At 46.5% G+C, this 22,063-nt stretch overlaps 1 protein-coding gene across 4 annotated transcripts in view; it reads left to right on the top strand.

Annotated features, from left to right (window-relative positions):
- The window catches only part of RNF216 (ring finger protein 216), a 76,958-nt gene that overhangs the window by 25,485 nt on the left and 29,410 nt on the right, over positions 1 to 22,063 (top strand). For all 4 annotated transcript variants that reach the window (XM_014252753.2, XM_014252752.2, XM_005523024.3 and 1 more), the window contains 4 exons: positions 902 to 952; positions 1,917 to 2,054; positions 3,204 to 3,352; positions 3,800 to 3,878. In XM_014252753.2, the coding sequence (XP_014108228.2) occupies positions 902 to 952; positions 1,917 to 2,054; positions 3,204 to 3,352; positions 3,800 to 3,878 (417 nt within the window). The remainder of the gene's footprint in view (positions 1 to 901; positions 953 to 1,916; positions 2,055 to 3,203; positions 3,353 to 3,799; positions 3,879 to 22,063) is intronic.

Genomic DNA, 22,063 nt, shown 5'->3' with positions numbered 1-22,063 from the left:
CATGTGCAAATCTTCAACAACTGTCGAAGTTTTGGCCCTAAACGTGAAAAATCTGTCTCTCACAGAAATTCAAACACTGAACCAAATATTGAATAACTGTGTTTTCCCCTTCCCTACCTGTTAACACACATGTCTCTTCCCAAGTAACTCAATTTTAAAGGAAAGAAGCCAAGCACAGGATTTTGTATTTACTTAAATATGCAGCTGCTCCTTGTGCAAACACTGTTCTGGAGGGGTTGTTATGAAGTGGTGAAAACTCTACTAATTAACTCTTACCTCTAATTGTTAGCAGGCTTCTCTGCTGCTTTAGGGCTTGTAGTTGCAGCTCAGTGTTGGTGGTGAGTAATGGCCAGGCCCAAGGCAGTGTGTCCATTCACTCTGCCTTCCCCAGGCTGGCACTCCTGTGCCTCCAGAACAGTTTGTCCTGTGCTGAGAACTGGGTGTTTTGAAGCAAAACCTGCAACACCCACTGCTGTGTTGTCTTCCTCTCCTAGGCTGAGGAAACACTGAACTCACAGCTCTGCACCCACAGTCCTTTCTAATGTAGCTCCTTAAAGATCCTTTTTTCTTAGGCAGATGGAGAAGGTCTTCTTTGAAAGAAAAAGCTCGTGTTCTGTGGAGGGGCCCATTGGGTGAGATCATCTCTGCCCATGGAAACCTGAACCAGCAGCTCTCCACAATACAGAATTTGGTTCTTTGTTCTTGCTGCCTTTGCTTCTCCCATCTGTTTTAGCTGAATCATAAATAGCTTAATGGATTGTAGGGATGGGCTGAGTGATGTTACAAGCAGACAGCGAGCCTTTTATGGTGGTTTGTGAGTTCTGATATAATGTAAATGAGTGGAGAGTTTGGAAAATTGCTTTATCTATTCTATAAATACAGATGCACATGTCTCTTGCAGCATGCAGACTTCCTCCTGGCTCTGCAGATGAATGAGGAACAGTATCAGAAGGTCAGTATCTATAATGTTATAAGTCGAATTCAGCTCATGCATAGGCACTGTTTTGTACTTCCTCTTTCACAGATTCTTTTTAGCTCTGGAATGGAGCTTTTCTGAAGCTGCATTTCACTGTGCTGCTTTTGCTGAGCTGGCAAAACCTGTGTAATGTGTGTTGGCTGGCTTTTAGGAAAGGTAGACAGGAGCTGAGGCCAGCAAGACAGTATTGATGCATGTAATGATATGTAGCAATTCAGCTTGTATCTTCACTGCTCAGAACAAACATTGCAACAGAATAGCATCAGGTTTGCTCTTGTTCTTGCATTATGGGTGTATAAAACACATCCACTCTTGTTGGAGCTTGGCCGGTGGGAAGCACTTCCTTGTTTATCAAAGGAATTCTTTAAAAACCTGAAAATCAGCTCTTCCACTTCAGAGAAAACATAGAGAACAGTTGAGCAGCTGGGCATTACATTTTGGTTTCAATGCTCATTTCCTTTTCAAACTTCGGAAAAGTGGGCTATACTTACTTTTTAGCAGTGGCAAGCTTCTCCACCCCCACAGTTAAGAGGCCAAGACAGGGTCTGCCCAGGCAGATGGTAAATGTTCCTTTAGAGGGTAACAGATCTGAATCTTGGTTTTCCCCATGAGAGTGGTGTGTACACTCAAGCTGCTTCCCTGTGACTGCAGCTTCCCAAACCCAAGATGCTGCTCTTGCCTGTGAGCTAAGAATTATTAATCACTGCATGTTCTGTAGCTTTTTGGAACCTGTCAAGCAGGACATGTAGATACAAAGTGACTTAAAACGGAGTTTCTGGTTGCACTTAGGGGTTTTGGACCACCAAATACGATATTCTAATGCAATGTGTATATCTGTAGCTGTTTTACAGGAGTAATGCTGGCAATTTTTTCTGGTTTGCAGTTGTGTGTGTGTGTGTTGCTATAGCTATTGATGTTTTGATTCCTCTGGTGGCTGCAGGACGGGCAGATGATTGAGTGCCGCTGCTGCTATGGGGAGTTTGCCTTCGAAGAGTTGACTCAGTGTGCAGATGGTCACTTGTTCTGCAAGGAGTGCCTAATTAAATATGCTCAGGAGGCAGTTTTTGGCTCTGGGAAGGTAAGGATTTCACAACTGGACAAGGGGGAAATGGGTAATTGCTGTTAGGAGATGACATTGCTCTTTGTGTAGTGTTGTTGCTTAAAACAGATGTAAGTGCACTTCCCAGGAAATATTTGAATGGAATGGTGTCCTGAAATCCAAGCCAGTCTTGCCATCAAGTAAAGCCAACAACTTCACAGTGTGATCTTTGCACAGGATTTCAGGGTTACTAACCTCCATATTTTTTTTTTTCCTTAGTGCTTATCAATTTGATTTTATTAGGAAAAATTTCTACAGTGTTCATAGTAGATTAATAACTTGTTTGGCTTTTATTTTCTACTAAATAAATCAGTGGTATCTGCACAGAGAGCACTTACCTCTGACTTGGCCTTTCTCCTTCTACCTAAGAGTGTATGTCCTTCATAATATCACTATGATCCCAACTTAATTGGGGGGTTGGTTTCTCTGTGGTACTACTAACCTCCTTAGTCTCTGATTTAGCTAGCAATTATCCTGGTACTTAGCTGAGCTATAAACCAGTCATTAACCTGCTCTGAAGTGTCTGCTCCTTTGCCTCAGGATATGATGCTCAAACTGTGGGATGCTGTTGTACTCTGGGATCCATTTCATGTAAATGTATAAACTGGCAGAGGTATTTTATATTACTTTATTGAAAAGAATGTAGTGTGTGAGTGCTGGTTCTCAGCAAAGACTGAACAATAAGACTGGGCTGATTTGTGGTCACAGAGGACTGGGAGTGAAGTGTGATCCTAGCTGGCAACAGCATCTTCCTGCCCAGTGTTTGAGACCTGATTTGTTTAATAAGATTTGTTCTTTTCATAGCAAACCCATTGGGAAAAAAAATGTTGTTATTGGGCACTGGCACAGGTTACCCAGAGAAGTTGTGGATGCCCCATCCCTGTAAGTGTTCAGTGCCAAGTTGGACAGGGCTGGGAGCAAGCTGGTATAGTGGAAGCTGTCCCTGGCCATGGCAGTGGTTTAGGACTTGATGATTTTTAAAGTCCCAAAACCCGAGTAATTCTGAGATGTGCCGACTTTAGTTCTTACTCTGTCTGTGAAAGAGACATTGATTTGCTTGGGAATGATCTCGATCCTGAGTTGGTTTTTGCTAATGTCGTACTGAACCTGAGCTCTTTCCAACCCCAGTCAGAGCTCAGCTGCATGGAAGGCAGTTGCACATGTTCCTTCCCCACCAGTGAGCTGGAGAAAGTGCTTCCAGAGAACATCCTATGTAAATACTACGAGCGGAAGGCCGAGGAGGAGGTGGCTGCTGCCTGTGCAGATGAGCTTGTCAGGTGAGTGTCCCACAGAGAATGCTGCACTTACTGCTGTGGAAAATTGTTCCCTGAAACCCTGTGTTTGTGCTGACTCTGAGATAGGTAGCTTTTAAAGAGCTGAATTATAAATTCAGACTTCTGCCTTCCCAGGTCTGTTTTTATTCTGCCTTTGACTAGGAGCAGATTAAAATTCAATAGGCTTGTCTCCCCCAAGACTTGCTTGCCAGCTCTGTGCTGATCTACTAAATTACATGGTCAAAAGCAGTGCTGAGCATATAATATTTTGATTGCAAACGGGGAAGTGATTGAAGAAATATGAGCAAAAAGGCAGCAGTCAGCACATCCTGGCAACAGGCATTGGGGTTGGCAGCCCTAGCAACTTCCACGCAGCTATTTGACTAAATCAGCTTTCAGCAAAGCTATGTTTGGCACTCTGCATTAATGGCATCTTGTTCTGGGCTACAGGTGTCCCTTCTGTAACTTCCCAGCTCTACTGGACAGCGATGTGAAGCGGTTCAGCTGCCCCAATCCCCGCTGCAGAAAGGTAATTGGGCATTACTTCACATTTGGTCTCTTCTGGAGTGTTGGCAAAGAGAGCTGGGAGGACAACTCACCCTTCCTAGTAGCAGTATCTCACATGACTGCAGCAGTCAAAGTGTTTGCTGGATCCTACTGATCTTCTATAAAATTGGGTGCCTGGACAGGTGAATTTCAGGGCACTGTTGATAAAAGAGCAGGAGTCCTGTCTTTTCTTGGAAGATGTTGGCTAAAAAAGCCTAAAGGTGTCAAAGGTTGCTGTCTTGCATATAGAGAAATGTTCTGGTTGTACATGGAACTGTGTGTTTCTAAGTCAAAACCAAATTCTAATCTTGTATCTAATAAAACTTCTGAAGAATGAGCTTGGAACAGCCGGACATGCTATGTTTGAGGGAATTGGTATCTGCATTTTTCTTTCATGGGATATGCTGAATACAGATTCAGTTGGAAGTGACAAAAAAGCTTGTTGGAAGAGCTGGCTGAGATGTCAGCCATTCAAGGCAGATCTCTGTGCTCTCCTCAGTTGCTAATGGCCATAACAGGAGAATCATCAGGCCACGCTGGGGGGTGGAATGGGGAAAATTTGCTGTTTCTACACCATCAGTTCTGGGGAAAAACAGAAGCACAGAAATGTTTCAGAGTCTCGTGAGCAGATGCAGGACCCTGCTTACATCTGGTTCCAGCAAGGGAGGGCAGGATCTGTGCTTGGCACGGATCTACAAGGCCTCTTGCATCACTGTAGCCACAGCACTGAATCCTCATGAGATCTGAGATTCCTGCTAATCACTGAAATTCCTCCTGAGGGCATTAACCTTGCACGTGTGGCTCCCAGAGCTTTGGGTTCTCTCATTGATGAGGTATCACCTTTTGCCTGTATTGAGAAGCTAATAGAAGATTAAATGCTGTTGTCTGGAGAAGTTGAAGTTGCCAGCACTGAACTTTGCAGTCTGGTGTGAAAATTGAGCTTACTTCAGAGAAGAAAGCTGTTTATGGACTATGCATAATTCCATTTTAGAGCCTGATCTCCAGGTAGGTTCTGTTAACACCTACTCTTCACAATGGGGAAGGGAATGTAGTGCCGATGGATTGTCCCAGCGTTGGAGCAAGGAGGTTTGCTAGGCACTAGGTGGCAATGTTGATTCACATTTAAATCTCAATTTTTTCTAACTGTTTTTGCGAAAGCTGAGTTGTTTTCAAAATGTACATATGTCAGCACTACAGAACAGAATCTGGGCATGAAAAACATGAACCCTTCAATGGGCAAAATGAATTGAAGTTGCTTTTTCCCTAAAATGTGTAATGCAGCAGAGTAACCATGGTAAGAGGGATCAGTGCTGAAATGTTCCTTTCCTACTGCTTTGCTGTTTCATTTCCTTCCTAGTGTACTGCCTGTTCCCCCCCTCCCTGGGGTTACAGCATTCCAGTGGGCTGGATTTCTGGTTTCCTGGACAGCTTGTGTTGATTCATTAGCTGAAAATCTGCTGAGTAGCTTTGTGCTCTTCTTAGAAGTCTTCAATGACTTTAGGATTTGAAGTCGAGGGTGAGGAATTTGGATAGCAGGATGTGGTGTCTCGCAGCATCAGCTGCAGTGGTTCTTCATATTCCTGCTATCTCCTCTCTCTCCAGAATGAAGAATTTCAGTTAATGCTCTTTCTTGCAGGAAATGGTTGCCCTAAGGGAGGAAAGGGCTAATCTAGGGAACTCCACAGAGGCTGGAGAGGATGCACTGGCTTTGCTAGCAGTGCCTCTGGCAGACTTGGTGGTGGTGATGACTGATCCTGGAAGGAGTCCCTCACTCGTTGGAAGGACTGCACTCACACAGCTGAACCTAAAGCAAGGGGAAGTGTGGAAAGGGGAAGGTCAAAATGTGTCCCTCCCAAAATCTCAGCTCTTTGAGGGTGAGGAGAGGAGGACCAGATGGTGGACCTGTTGTATCCCTGTGCTCCATCACCTGGATCTTTTGTCTGGCTTCGGGAGTTTGTGTTGATACCCTCAGGGTCTCCTTTAACTCTTGCAGGGAGGTTCATTCATATTTGGGCCAGCTATGGATATGTTGTAATGCAAGTGATGTGAACCAGCTGGAAACCTTCACTTTGGCTGTGTGTCTGTATGCTGGGCTCAACAGTGAGAGCTCTACAGACACCCAGGTCACTGCTTGTGCATCTCACTTGTAGTTCCAGTTATTTGTACCTTGCAGGGACCAAAATGTGGCTAATTGGAACGTGAGCAATGGGCAGAGCTGCCCTGCCTGCAGTGAGTGCCCAGCTGCACAGGGAGCATGCAGGTGAGCTGGCACCATCTGCCAGGGCCACTGTGGCTCCAGCTGTGTGGTGTCAAGTTTGGCTCCTGGTTAGGTGGCCAGGGCTGGAACCATAATATGACAAACAGCAGGGTGGAGGAAAAGCTTAGTTAGCTGAGGAAGAATGTTGTCTGAGCCACCCTACAGATGCATTCTGTGTGTGTGCAGTTGATGCTGGGGCAGAGGCAGCTTTCACTGAGATTTGGCTGAGTACTGAGGTTTTGCTCTGTAATAAGGTGCTGACTGCACATGGAGCCAGGCTTCCTGGGGACAGGAGGGTTTTCCACCCTGCTTGTTTGGCCTCCTTCTTGGAGGGATCCCTGCATGGAAGCAGCACTCAAACTTCTCACCTCTAAGGATGCACATTTCTCTTCCCAGCTCTACAGAACAACCCAAAACTGGCAACTATGGTAAGACAAGGAAAAGCACATGTTGCTGGTTGAGTTGTGCAGCACTGGGAGGTGAGCATGAACTTCTGCATGGTTTTCTACCAGAGAAGGAAGTCCATCCTCTGTGCTCAGCCTCCCTCCTCCCAAGACCCCACAGTGCTGAAGACAAGGCTTTTGTTCCCAGCTGCTGCTGCCGTCCCTGGCGCCGTGTTGTGGGAGAGGGAGATGGTTTCCCTTCTTTGCAGTCTCAGCACAAAGCACTGCAGGGCTTTCAGCCAGCAAGAGATGGGGAGCTGAAAGCTGCCGTTGCCATGGAAATAATGCATGCACAGAGCAGTGGAGAGCTCAAAACCCCCAGCACTCATTTCATAGCCAGGCCACATTGCAGGGACTCGCATTTCCAAGACTTTTCCTTAAAACTCCTTTTCACAGCATGGAATTTTTATTGCTTTATGGTATCCAATTGTCTGGGTCAGTGCTGGCTGGGGGTAAGAGGGGATGGCGTGTGGCTGCATGGTGTGGGATGGCATTGCCCTTGGCCTGGGCAGCTGCCATTCCTGTGCATCCAACAGTGGGTTTGAGGACTGCCTTGAGTATTGCTGTCCCTAGCTCAGATGGATAAAATCTCTGCTCTTTTGCCTTTCAGCTTAGGCTCTCTGGCCACCAGCAATCCTCATGTGTTTTAATTAGCAGCACTGAGACTTTGCATTTTAGGGCATGCTTTTTTAAGCTGCTCTGTGTCTCGGGATTGATTCGGAGGTGCTGGCTAGGAGCACCCAGCTGCTTTTAGCCTTCATTTTCTGCTGGAACTGAGACAGGTTTAAACTTGCACCGAGCCGTGCCTGAACACGGCCGCTCTTAGGACACCACCACCACTGGTAACGAGCGCGAGTCGCGCTGTGCGGTTTGCATGGCTCTGAGAGGAGCGGTCTTGCTGAAATAAATTACTGCTTAATCAACAAGACCTGAAGTTGCAGAAGGGGGAGAGGGGGATACTGTGACACCCATGATCTCTGTACCTGGTGCAGCAAGGCACACGCAGCTGTTTGTGGTTCAGAGGTGGGTAACAAGGCAGTCCAGTCAGGAGTGTTTTATAGAGTGCAGGGGGATGTGTTTGTGTAATCCAGCACCCAGCAGCAGGGGATGCGTTCAGGATGACACAGCTGTCCAAGGATGTCATCCAACACATACCACAGGGCCCATTACTTCTGTGCTAAAGGCTGGGCCATGCTGCCCAGAGCTGCCCTGCCTGACTCCAGATGTGCTGTGGGTTTAGGCTTAAACTGTATCAGGATTTGTAGCTGGCAGGGTTTGTGTGCAACATAGAAAAAAAGCTTGTCCTGATTGGAGAAAATGAGCTTGTCCAGAATGCCTCAGAGTAGGATATACATATGGAGAATTACTTAATTCTCCTTGTTTTGCAACATGTTTTCCCAGCTGTTGAAGTCTGCTGTCTCATTCAGCTTCCTGACAGCAGCACAAACATTTTGAAAGTCCTGTGGCCCCATCTTATTCTCTGTTCAGACTTTCTTATTGCTATTATCCATATGTTTTTCCTTGAGCCTGTTTATTTAGATTTGATTGTTGCTTGGAGCTTAGCCCCACAGCTCTAGTACAGAGCAGAGCCTAAGGTGGCATGTGCTGTGGCAGATCCCTCACTAATTTCTTGGTGGCAGTGACCTCGAGTCCCAACTCCTGTGTTCAAATTCCCATTCTCCTGTGTCTCTTAAGAAAATTTGTTGGGACAAGGAAGAGGAGGAAATGTGGTGTGAACAACCTTGTTACATTTTCATAGAACTACAGAATGGTTTGGGTTGAAAGGACCCTTCAAGACCATTCATTTTGTCCCTGCCTATGCTGGGGGGGTAACCTTCCACTAGAGCAGGTTGCTTAGGGCTCTATCCAGCCTGGCCTTGAGCACTTCCAGGGATAGGGCTTGGCAATGGAGCACTCATGCCTGTGTCCACTTGGATATGGAGACCTGTCTCCCACATGTCCATGTCAGCAGAATTCTCTAAGCCATCTTTTCATGGCTCTGCCTTCTTCCACCTGAGCACTGCATCCCTGACAGCTCCTGCTCTGGAGCTCTTGGCTGCGCCCTTTTTAAGCTTGCAGCGCGCATGGGAACTCGCTGGGCACTCTCGGTGCCAAAACCACAACAAATGGCGAGTTTCCGTCTGTCAGCTCGGCTCAGCCCGGCTCAGGCTCTCCACGGCTGGGCAGGCCATTTTCATTTTTCTTCCATAAAAGGACATTGAAGCTCGGCTGCAGCAGCGGTGCCGGTGCCGAGCCGCAGGCAGGGCGAGCGCGATGCTATCGGAGCGCGGCTCATTCCCCATCTCCACAAAGGGATGGGCCGGAGGGAGGGACCAAGGTCGAAGGTGGGGTTGAGGTAATTGTAGGCAGCAGATAATACCCCAGTAGGTTTTATTGCCAGGTTCTAAAGGGAGATAGATAACAGGAGAGAGCTCGTGGCAGAGCAAACCTTAAAAGTACAGTCCCGTGGAGGACGTGCACGTGCGCCGAACAGTGTGGGCTGTCCCATTGAGGCGGGGAGGATCAGAGCTGCTTGGGGAGTGCTGAGAGTCAGGAGATCTTCTCATCCCCAGATTTATGCTGGGCAAGATAATTATCCTGGGAGGATACTACAAGGGGAACAAGGGAAAGCCACGTGCCGGGGGTGCTGTCTTACACCTTGATTTTTGCTTGTGTGCTTGGGCTGGGCAGGAGCAGTTGCAAGAATTGAGTGGTGTCTGCAGTAAATTGGTCCTAAATGCCCCTTTCCAGAGAAGCAGGCACAATAATTATCCCCAAATCACTGCTTGCCAACTTGTCACCCTTTGAGACACTTAGGAAAGGGCTGTAGAAGCTCTGACAATACCCCACCTGGAAAGAGGGTAGGAGTAGGCTGGGTTAAGTGCTGTGGTGGGGTGGAGAGACTCCATCAGTGAGAGCTCAGGTGCTGCTGCTGCTTTAACAAGGTCAAGTCTATTTATGCAGTGGTATGTGGAAATGCTTCACTTGATAAATGAGTCTGACAGAGGAGGAGAGGGTGAGGCCCAGCCTGGAAATGGACCTGAGGAAAGAGGTCAGATTAAATGGGGTATCTGTCTCAGGGAAGAAAGAAAAAAGCTGCTGAAAGCAGGAACTTGAGAGTAGTCCCTTTAAAAATGGACTGTGTAAGTCAGTGCAATTTTGAGCAACAAAGCTTACTCCTGTGCTTGCATTTTGCCTTGTACACCAATATCCAGTTGGTGAAAAGCCAGTTGAAAAGGCTGTTCACTGACCAGTGTCAGGTCCATACGAGGTAGCAGGTTCCATTCATAGCTTTCTCTTTTGCTGAGGAGAGGTTCACAAGTAATTAACTGAGTACAACTTCATGTGGAGATGGAAATTTAAGCTTCAGCATCTTGTTTAGCCTTTTGTCCCTGGGCACAGGGAGCCTACAACTGTTTAGGCAAAGGGAACGCTGAGAGAAGTAGTGCACCTGTGGTGGTCAGTTCTGGTTTATGATAACTGTCTTTGGAGAATAGTGGTGGATTGCATGAGGAATTGAGTAAGAGCACCCTGAGTGGGTTGTGAAAGACTGTTGGCTGCCTTGAATGTGGAGAATTGGTGGAGTGGCCTCGTAGCCAAACTCCTGGGGCTGGAAGGACCCTGAAAGTTGTAGTTGTGCTGTGGCTGAGGTGAGCTGGCAGCTTTGCCTTTTCCTCCTCAATCCCTTTGATAATAAAAGGGACCCAAGAGGGTTTTCTTCCATCTCATGCAGACAAGAGTGGGAGTAATGTAATATGGTCACACTAACATCAGGGAGAAACCCTAAATCTCTGTATGGACCAGAGTGCTCAGGTTCCTTTATTTGTTTGATTTTGAAGCAATGAAGCAACTTTGCTCAGTCACTTGTCTGTCCCCACAAAAGGGTAGCAGTGCCACTGAGTGTTCCTGGGACTGCTGTGAGCTTGATACAGCAGTTTCAGGTTAAAACCCTGCCCAGTGTATTTGCAGAGTGTTGGAGCAGGGTTATCATTTTGCTGCTGCAGTGGAAATGGATGTTGGACACGATGGAAAAAGGCTGTTCCCAAGGCAAATTAAAAACATTGTTCTGACCTTACTCAAAAAGCTGTATCTTCCTTCTCTTTCCTCCCCCTCACATTCCTGTCGTAGTAATCACTGATCTCTAACCTCAGCTTCATCTGCCACAGCTAACCACTTAAAAAATGCACTTAAAAAACCCATGCACCTCATTTTGCTGTACCTTAGAGCTTCCAGGGCAGAGTTATCTTTGGAGGGGGGGTGAGTCAGCAGCAGAGGTTTGGAATAGCATCCAGTCAGGGCCCTGATGACTCCTTGGGCCAGAGCCTGAGATGGCCTAACTTTGCTCAGGGAGTGTGGGGAGGTGTTTTGCTTCTCCTTTCTGTTTGCACATAAACAGATTTCAGCAGATGACACAGTCATCAGACTTCCTGAGCTAACACAAGGCTGCTGCAGACGATGGCCATTCTGGAGGCTGTCAGTGGAGTTTGTTTCCTAATTTGGTCACAGTGTGTTCAGGCTGGCTTGCTTTCCTTTTTTCTTGTTTCATTTTTTTCTTTTTTTTTCCTTTTTAAAAACACCCATCCTTTTCTCTCATTGTCGTGGAGGGGAAGCTGTTTGTATCTGAGAACCTCCAGCTCCTCTCACTTCCTCTCCATAGAGGAAGTGATACTTGAAATGCCTAAAACACCGTGTAGTTCTGAAGCTGATCTTTCTTCTTTTCTTTTTCCTTCCTTTCCTATTCTTCCATTCATCTCAATGAGTTGGGTTTTTATGCTTTCTGGGTATCCAAACCCTTCATGCTAGAGGACTTTGAAGTAGTTTAAGTGTCAGAATGAGCTGAGCTGCAGTTAAGTTATAACATTGATAAGCTTATTGAAGTTACTGAAATATGTATTTCAAGAGGGAGTGACATGTGTGATTTCAGGTAATGGAAAGAGCACGTGTGTTGCTTTGTACATCATCACTCACAAGAGGCCTGGTACCATGTAGGAAGCCAAACAGAAGAGAAGACCTTTCAGAGTGAGTTCAATTGTCTTACAAATCTTCCTGTAGAAGATCCCTGCTTTTCAGTGTTGGACCAAGTAAGCCCTGAACCAGCCACCTTCCTGACATGCAGAGACACTTCAGCCCTTCCGCTCCTTATGTGAGTTCTCATTCAGCAGTAGGAACAGCCAAGCATCATCACCAAGCCTATAGACTCCTTTATTGCTTTTGGTTCAATGCTGGGCTTGGCAGGAAAAGGAGAAAATAAAAGGAAAAAAACAAGTTCCCAGGTGTTGCAGTTGAGGATGCAGTTCCAGCAGCTTTATTCAGTGTCATGGGGAGGATTGTGTGCCTTAGGTAGGGGTGAAGCTGTTGCTCTCGAGGGAGCTGCTGTCAGTTGGAGAAGATTCCCAAGGCATGTGGAAGCCTGGGGAAATGCTGGGTTACCTATTCAAACCCACCTCTATTTTAGGTTCATAGCACATGTCATAAACAGCTTGAGCAGAGCCTGGGGTTAAGGTGTGCCCAGAGCAGATGGATTAGTGGCATTAAAGGTTTGGCTCTAGATGGGCAGGTATGGGCTGGTCTCAGCAGAAATTCTCTGCAGAGGGGAAACTTGAGTGTGTGTCACGTGTGGGATCCCAGGTTACCACTGACCTCCAGAACATGAGTAACGGAGAAACGGGAACACCAAGTGGTGAGGCAGCAGGCTTAGAGGGGCAGTAGGAAGGTGAAACACAAGTTTACTTCTAATTTAGTAAAAATCACCTCTGTGTGTCATTCCTATTTGCATATTATCCTCTAATTAGCCATGACTGATTCACCCACCACTTCCACCTGAAAGGAATGATATGTTTTGAAGTTTATGGTTTATAATCTCAGTAGGCCAGCAATTCCACTCCTCTTCTCGTTTCCCCTTCCAATGTCCCCCAAAATGCATTCTCTTATTGCTTTTAACCTTCATGCCTCTTTTCTTCTGCTCTCTCTCTGTTACTACTCTTGCATTATTAATGGACTGTAGCAATTCAGCCAGAACACTGACATTACTAATTACTACTTGTAGCAGAGGAATGGGGAGCAAGATAGAAACTGGGTCAGGAAATGTTGTCATCATAAAATGATAGCATCAGAACTGTTTGTATGGGCAGGTTTGCATTGGAAATGCCTCCCTCACCCTGGAGCACACCTGTGCACACTTAGCATGCACATCCTCTTTGCTTATTTGCTGCGTGCAAATGGGAAAAGCATCTCACGCACAGACAAGGGTTAATGGACCTGTAATTTCTAGCAGCAGAGAAATGGAGTGATGGGTTGTGTTCTGCCTGGCAGCACTTCAAGCATCACAAAACTCACGTGCTCCTTGTTGCTGTAGCAGGAAGCCCCTTCCCCTGTTGGTGTCAAAGGCTGAGGAAGCAAAGTGGCTGCGTTTATTTTTGCATTCAGCGAGAGCCTGTCACGCTCGGTGTGTTCAGATTGTCCTTGGTAGCACCAAGGGCATCCTACAGCAGCAAACAGCTCACTCTGCTCCATGTGAGAGAATACGGCTGCTATTAAACCAGAACATTATTTTAGGGATGCAGCAATTAACCTGTGAATATTGGGCATGAGGAATTGCCTGCTTCTGGTTAATGGAGCTGTGCCTCTTCACTCAATTGGGCAAAGCATTCGCTTGGGATTCTGGCATCCCTTGGAGGTCTTGTGTGAACAGTTGTCTGTTGTGTTGGCTTTCCCCTTGAGGTGGGGGGGCACGTGTGAGGATTGGGAGTGTCATTGACTGTCAAATGTATCAACTCTCATGGTGACAGTCAGAGAAGGTCATCTCTAACCGCACGCCGTCCTCTTTGAATAGTCAAAACAGCTAAAATGTGTAGGTCAGCAGTAAACTACAAACCCAGAACTGATCAGTGTGTGCTGGCAAAAGACAAGTCCCTCTCCCAACAACGTGCTTACAAAGAAAATAGACAAACTGAAGGCTGATCCCTCCCAGAGGCATAACTTTGGTTGCTAGTGATGAGAGCACATCTCTGGGTGAAATGCCTGGCTCGAGGTGACAGATTCCTGAGAAGTCTCTTGGAGACAATGAAGGAACCATGTGTGTCTTCCCTCTCCATGCTGCTGATCCCAGAACGTGTGACTGCCTGCCCGTGCATCAGGTGGGAGCCCCTGTTGTGGTTGGATGTGGGGACACATCAAAGCAGTCGGAGCTCGGTCCCTGCCAGGCGGTCACGCATCCCTGTGAACTTGAATCTGCTTCATTGACATTCCCAGAAAGGCAGGAGGCCAGCGCAGGAGCAGCGTGACTCCCTCACAAGTCAGATGGTAACTCACACAAAGCCAGCTCGATATTTAGGCTGGGCAGACTCGACAATATCCCCTTTCAAAGATTATCCGTTAAACTGTTCTAGTCACACACCGCCTTTGGCGCCTGCCTGAGCCTTTTGTAAGGATGAGCAGTATTTAAAAGAGAGGCTGGCTGCTCTAATCTCTGCTCCGTGGGCTGTAAAACCTATCCTGCTGTAGCTCGCCAACTTTATTTCTCTTACTGATCGTAATAAGTGTAGGGCTCTTAAATCCTGGCTCATGTTTTATCCGTGGTGCTGGTGGGGCTGTCTGTTATCTCGAAGTGAGCCCAAAGCAGAGCTTTGCTGGTGCATTTGAGGGAGAGCAGACGTTCCCATGAAGTGGGAGCTGGTGATAGGCAGTAATTTCTACCGTATTTAATAAAGCTGTTGTGAAGCTGGAGAGGTCTAGAGTTTACAATCCCAGTGTAGTTCTTTTTTAAAAAAAGGCAAAGTACTGATTTGCCACTAAAATTGAGCATTGTCAGTGAGGCAAGTACTCTGTCCAAAATTTCATGTGCACGTATTTAATTAAAAGGCAAGAGGGTTAATGAAGCTTTGAGTGCATAAGGCCTCATTCCCTGAATTTAATTTTCTTTAATTGCTCCAGAGATTGAAATTCCCAGCTGTGGTTGTCCCCTAACATGTGAATTAAGGAACCGGAAAGGGACAATTTGATTTGTCTCATTCAGTGCCAGCTTCTTCCCCTTTGACTGAATTTTCATCTTTTTGGTTGAAAAGGAACTAGATGAAAATCCTTAAGTCGGTGTTTCAGCTTTATGGTAGAATTGGCAAAGCTGTGACCTGCTTATACTTTGGACACTGGGAATGAACTGAAAAACAGGGAGTGTTTGTGCAGATTGTGTTACTTTTCCCTAATGTATTGCAGAAGATCACAAGCAAATACAGTTGTTCTTTTCCCTCCCCAATACCTGTCATTGCATTCAGGATTGGTGGGGTCGACAGAATTGCATGGCACAGCCCCAATCAAACCAGGCTTCATTAGTGTGCAGTTTCAAAATTAAAAAATTTTAAAAGGGTTGTTTGGGGCTTTGCTGCTTATTGACAGGGGTGTTGGAATAGTGGTCTTAGCCCTCTGTGAGTGTCAGGGTCTTTTTGTGTGAGTTCATAGTCCAAGTACTGTCAAAGGGCAAGGCAGAAATCTAAAATGCAGCAAATTCATGGACTGTTGAGATGATCAGTGATGGGAAAAACCTGTTCCTGACTTCATTGTAACAAAAGCTGATGTCCCTTGCTGAATGCCCTGTATGTGGTGTGCTTGGCCTCTATTGTGGCAGTTGCTGTTGGATATTCCAAGGCTGCTGTACAATTTTGTGTCTTAATGGGATTGTTAGCGGCTCTAGCCTTGACTGGGTGGTTAATAGTAAAGGAAGCTTCCAGCAGCAGCAGAAGACATCAGGGGTTAATTTAATGCACACATAACCCTGGAACAACAGCAGCAGCAAGTATTTGGGGTTTGCCTTTTGGAGGTCTTAGCTGTCAGGAATCCTTGGGAAAATATATAATAACATCCCCCTTGATCTGGTGGAGACTTGCCCCAAGCCCCCAGCACATGGTGCTGATAGATAAGCATCCCCTGCCTGAACAGGTATTTCAGAGCTGTCAGGCTCTCCCAGGTGGCTGCAGCTGTGGTTTTTATGGTGGTTCCTGCAGTGCTTTTGGGGGGATTGTTTTGGATGAACTGTGCTTTGCTTTCAGGGAGATATCCTGTCCTTCCTTGTTTCTGTGGGACAAACCACCCTGCAGGGACCCCTGCCCTGGTCATGGAGCTGCAGGGATGTGAGGGTGGCTGTGGCACCCAGCAGCACCGTGGAGGTGCACATTTGATTTAGGTGGACCATTAACCATCCATATCCGTTGAATCTCTGCCCTCAGTCTGTAAAACCATTTGGGTTTAAAAAGTTTAATAATTTTCTGACATTCCATCCTTATTTCCAGTCAGCCTGCTCATCTTCAGCTAGGGTCAGCACGAATTCCCCTCTCAAACTTGCACTTCTGGCCTGGAGAAATCCACCTTCTTTGCTACCACCCAACACCTCCCCTGTGCCTTGATGGTGTGAGTGACCTCTGCCCTGTTGAATAACTAATGGCCAGGTTGGAGTGCTGGGGGTCAGGAGATCCAGGGCCTGCCCCACGGGGGGCTGTTCCTCCTGCCATGGGCTGGGGGAGCAAAGGTGATGCTTTAAGTGTTCTCTGTGCTGCTACCAGTGTAAACAGAGCAGATGTTTCCCCGAGCCAGGGCAGCATTAATGGAATGCGTCGGCCCCGGCTGATGTAAAACATGGCAGCGAGTTTTGGGGATGAGGTCAGTGGGACTGAAAGCCGATGGGAGTTTAATGTCGAGGCCGCCTCTCCGAGCTCAGGGGTCAACTGAGAGAGTTGTGGCTAATGGAAAGGCAAGTGCACTTGTCATAAATCAGTGCCAAAATGCTGAACAGGCATCGCTGCCTCTGGGTGCCACAGCCAGGGATGGTTCTGTAACCACCCATGAGCTCTTGTTCCTCACTGGGTGTCCTTAGTGTCTGTGTTTGATTTTAGAAGTGACAAGGAGGCTGAAAATATGTGTTTGGGGAAAGCTTTACTTCTATGTACTGTGAGAACCCTGCCTGTCTCACCTCCTTCACTCTGTTGTTCGTGGAATCCTGTGGTTGCTGCATCCCATCCATGTTGGGAATGCCAGGAGGGCAGCCAGGATATTGTAGGGATACCATTTTAAACAAGTTGTCCTCCTGGTCAGAGGAGATGGATCGTGTTTCTGCTGTGAGGTTGCTAGGAAGTCCTGAGGCATCCAGGAAAGCGTTGAGAGGCAGAAGGCGAAGCAGGCTTGGCACTGCCTAGAGATCATGTGGTTTTTTTTAAAAACAAACAAGTCTTGTAAAAAGTAAAGAGCAGCATTTTCCGAGACAATGAGAAATCAGTTTGCTCTCCGACCAAGCAGCGCATTTCCCGTGAAGCTGGATGCTGTAATGTGCCATTTGCCAACAAGATAAGATGGCTGTATTTGTTCAGTGATTTATCCCCTGTGAAGCCAGTCTGAAAGAATGCTTTATTGCTCTATTTATTTTTTCAAAAGAAGCTTCTTTGACCTCATTTTTTTTTTGTGTAGGGAGCATGCATGCCTTTAAGCTAAATTTCAAAGCCTGGTCAAAATTGGGGTCTGTCTTCAGGGTTGCAGCTTGAAACACAACATCCGTGATGCCATTCAGAAGCCGAGAGGTGAGCAGCTCTCCCCGAGGCTTTTTCTGATTGAAAACCTAATACACACCAACAAAGCCACCTTAAAGGGTTTGGGTCTTTTTCCTTTCTGGGTCCTCCTTTAAGGGCAGAGGTTAAAACAAAACAGATGCTCTTGGATGCTGTCTCTGCTCTTAGAGGCAGTTGCCGTACGAGGACTTGGCTCCTGACGTGTGAGGGGAGGATGCTCTCTCCTATTTGCGAGTGGATGTCAGGCTTAACAAAAAAACCCCAATCTGAAAGGGCCAGATGATCCCCCTGAGTGAGAAGTATCAGTGCTGTTCCTGCATTACCTCCATCCCTTAGCTTGTTTGTGCAGTTATCCATGTAAGTCAAACCTGAAAGTGCCTCCTTACAGCACGTTCTCCCCAAAGAAGGGAAAGGATTGCAGCTATCAGAGTGGCCTGCAGAGAGAGGGATGGATTTTTCAGGTAGCTGGAAGCCGTGCCAGGTTGGGTGTTTGCTGGTAGCCTGCTACTATATTTAGCTTTTCTTGGCCTCCCAGAATGAGCACAGTGAACCTTTCTAGATATGGAGATAGGCACAGCACCAGCCAGCCCTGAGCATGGCTTGCCAACTTCTTGGCTTTGTTTGTTGTTTAGAGCCTTGGTCTTCACCGTTCTGTGTCTGGGGTAGAGCATAATGAGACGTAGTTATGTGAACAAGAGTTGATTTTGTAGCTGTTCTGTCTGCAGGTAACAACTGGGGTGTTTTTTAAGAAAAGCTTCTCTTTTGGAGGTTTTTGTCCCATAGCCTTAACCATTTGTGGTATTCTAGGTGTGCAGAGTGAAGAACAGGTGCTTTGCAGGAGTTATTAGTTGCTTTTTCCAGTTTTGTGCTACAGACTAGCATGCAGATCCTTTCAGACACTAATTTCTTATACTCTGAGATCCTTTGAATAATTTTGACCTACCTACCCATGTAGTTAAATGAAACATTTTTTTCTTCCTGGAACTTTTATTCTGGTTGCAGCTGTTGTACAAGCTATAGATTTCTGGATTTGTCAGAAAACCATGACTTCAGACCACTGGGGTGTCGGTGGGTGGGTGAAAGTGCTAACAGATTAATGAGTCTCACTTAGGATCTCCATCTGCCAGACTAAACCATGTTCTGCACAGGAGACTTAACACAGCTGGTTTGAGCTGGTGTCTGAAAGCAAAGCACCCTTTACCTACTCCGGGCTGACCCCTGATATAAAGAAACAAGCACTGCAGTGCTCTGGGTATAATTATATTTGCCCAGCGAAGCTGTGGATTCCCCATCCCTGGAAGTGTCCAAGGCCAGGTTGGACCAGACTTGGAGCAGCCTGGGATAGTGGAAGGTGTCCCTGCCCGTGGCAGGGGGTAGAAGCAGATGAGCTATAAGGTCCTTTCCAACCCAAACTATTCTGTGATACATTTAATTTCCTTTTCCTGATCCAACCACAGTGAACTCAAGGTGTGCAAATGAGTAAAAACAATGGAAAAATGCAGGGAATCCCCTAAGGACCAGGTAGAAACTCTGGAGCCTCACCAAACACATGGATCAGGTCCCTTGTCTGACATTTGAACTCTCACTGTGATACTTGCAGTTACTTTCCCTGTGCCTTACCTCCATAAGGAGATAAATTAAAACATGTGGTATAAATTAAATACCTTGATCCCAACAAGGGTGGCTCACACCAGGGGGAAATGCTTGGGAGCAGCAGTATGTGTAGCAATGCTCTCACACTGCAGTTGGCTCCAGTCTCTGTTGCTGTGAGGGGCAGCCTCAAGGTCCAGCTGTGAGCAGGAATGAGATGGCCTGATGAGGCAAGAGCTGCTGTGCATTAGCTGTAGCTGTTGGTTTTTTTCTTCCCTCCTGTGAGCTCTGAAAGTTAAATGGGAACGAAGTAGCTGCTGAATAAGAGACATGTTATCCCTCGCCTGCATCCCTTTATAGGTGGCAAGTTGCCATGGCTAAGACACCAATCAATTGTTACTCTGAAATCAGGGGTTATTCTTCAGCTTTTTTTCTAGAGAAATAGGATATCTGCCATCTCCAGTGCCCAGGCAGTATCTGCAAAGGTGAGTGTTGGTATTAGTATGGGTGCTGTGTGTGCCTGCACATACACACTCTCCTGCTGTTCCTGGATGCCCGTTCCCTAATTTTTCCCTTGCCTGTGAGACTGGATAAACAGCCCAGAGGCACTGGGGAGCTCCAGGGTGTGGGGGAAAGGCTGGCCTGGCTGATCTGGTTATGTAAAACTAAAAGATATTTACTCAGTGCATTGGGTGGACTGTTCTTGTGTGCAGTGAATTGTGCAACTGTACAGCCATAGCAAAGCAGACTGGGATCCTCTGCCAGTCCTCTGACTTGTCTCCCACATGGAATCATTACAGCTGCTTGTCAGGAATATGCAAAATTCCCGTGATCTGCTTGCATGTGTTACTCCAGATTGATTTCTGCTCAGGGTGTCTTTGCAGTATCAGTGAACCTTCTTGCTGCTCTCTGTGGGTTTGATGACATGCTATCCCAAAAATTTGGACTGGATCATTTTTCTGAAGTACCTCATCACTATGGAAAAGTGAAAGCAAGCAGTGCCAATTACCAGGAAAGCTGTTGTAGTCCTTGGACTTACATGTTGGGCATATGGAGTCAGATGGCATTTTCTTTATATTATGACATTAGTGACACCAAGTATTTTTTCTGGTTCTTAGTCAAGAATGACAGGAAAGTAGAAGACCCTTAGAAGAAGTTTAAAATTATTCTCTGCAGTCTAGAAATCTGCCTTACAAGACAGTAAGATGTTAAAGCTAAGTCTCTGAGGAGAAATGTTGAGATCACTTGATGAGTCTGTCAGGGTACACCTCCAGAGATGTGTGTAACATTTTAAATATAACAGATAATGAGAAGATAGTATTAAAAGTCTAAAAGGCAGAGCTGGCTGAAAACCCGTGCTTTGAGTCATCTTGGAGCTTTTGGATCAAGTTGGAGATCCTGACTGAGAAGGGGGAAGGGGAAGACTTTAGACTTAGTTGTAAATGGAATAAAAGGAATAGGTGCTTTTATAGGACACCCTATTTAATGGTCACTTTTTGGCTCATTCTGAGTTGAAATCTATTGCTGTAACATCATCAGTCTGCAGCCCCACCACTTCCAGCTGTGATCCAGCCAGACTGGCCAGGCTGAGCCAGCTTAGGTGTGAACACGCAGCTTTCTGAGAACCATGGGGCTGAGGGACTGCAGGGAATGGAAGCCTGGATTCAGTAGGTAACACTCTCCTGGGAATCCTGTGGTGTGTTAATTAGTGCTGCTAGGGGAGAGACAACCTCAGAACACGTGTGATTCAAAGGCCACAGTGCAAATTCAAAGAATTTATAGAGAGCTATTAAATAAAGTGCAGACTGTCCCTGGCCCATGGGGAGCAGTGTGAGGAGCAGCATTCCTGCCCTGTCCATAAGGAGCTTCCTCCTTGCCCTCCAAACAGCACAGGTCTAGATGGACTTTTACTGACCCTACACTGGGTCATGCTAATTATGCTGGTGAAGGAACTAAGCAGCATTTTAATATTCAGGAGTAAGAGGTCTATGTGAAAAGGGCTGTAGGTCATCACTGCATCCAAAACCCTGCTTTTGACCTGAACTCTGCAAAACAGCCTTTGTTTTTGTATGATGCTTTGTTAAGTGGCTGTTGTTCAGGCTGAGGGTAGTTGTTTTTGTGTGTGTGTCTGTACTGAGAGAAAGGTTATGCTATAAATTAGAGCTCCTGGATTTCTCCTGCTGGACCAATGCATGTGGGTGTGTGGGGAGGTCCTGCTCTGGGTTATTCTCTGCTCATTTCTGTTTGTGGTTCTCCACTTTGCACTGAATGCAGATGTTTATGCATATATTTAGAAAAGGCTGGTCTGGAAATAAACTTCTCTTTTGCAGCACTCCACCTCCCTCAGCTTCATATTTTAAGACTCTTTGTTCTCTCATAGTTAATTTTCCAAGTGGATTAGTGCAGGTCACCAAGGCGTCCACATCAGTGAAATACAGCAAGATGTTGCTGTCATCTCCCGAAACACTCCAGCACTCACCCCATTGCTTATCAACCCTCACTCCAGTAATCCTAATAGCTATGTCAGAGCAAGATTAACAGAAAATCCAGGCAAATATTTATGGTTCCCTTCAAGGTATGTATTAATCGGGGAATGTGGAGTGGATGCGTTATGAGGAGAGCTTGGAAACCTTGTTCACGTGGGCTGAGGAGGGATTCTGCCAGGCTGGGTAAGCTGCTGCCAGCTTGGGGGGAAGAGGCATGGGGCAGACAATGCAGGAGAGGATGCAAGATTCCCAAGTGGAATGGGGAGAGAAGCAGCTACAAATGAAAAAGGGAGGATAAGGAGCTGTGTTTGTTCTCCTTGGTGCTATAGCAGCATCGTATGGCAGCTCAGTAGTGAAAGAAAGCAGAAGAAACACAAAGACAAAGAAGAGGAGGAGCAGGTTGAGAAGAAAGAAACAGAAGAACCATGCAGCAGGGTGGCATCTGGGAAATGCCTGGGAAAGCATTCCTGGTTGGGAGGTGGCAGTTTTTAAACATGGTGAAACCTGGAAACCAATTTCTAGTTTCAGTTAGACTGAAAACAGTCTAAGGGGATGTGCAGGTTCCTGGAGCTCCTGGAGTGATATGAGAGGGCTGGTGAGATGCAGCTTCCTCCCACAGTGTGCTAGTCCCAGGAGGACTGGGTGCCTCACTCCAGTCTTGTAATGGTGACGATACTTCCCCAGTTTTAAAACGTCTCCTAAAAAAAAATCTAATACTTTAACACAGGCATGGCAGCGCTGACCAGAACTATAGGAAAAACATGTGAGGAGTGTGATGGATGCTGCAGTTGAGCAAAAGTCAGGCGGAGACCAGTCTCTGAAGAAAGAGCTGGAAAATAAGAGAT

This window comes from Pseudopodoces humilis, chromosome 18 (assembly GCF_049639895.1).
Source record: "Pseudopodoces humilis isolate 2021_Gansu_Grassland_sample_001 chromosome 18, ASM4963989v1, whole genome shotgun sequence".
Taxonomy (NCBI): Eukaryota; Metazoa; Chordata; class Aves; order Passeriformes; family Paridae; genus Pseudopodoces; species Pseudopodoces humilis.
The sequence above is the reverse complement of the archived record's forward strand: the minus strand, read 5'-3'. Positions and strand labels throughout refer to the sequence as shown.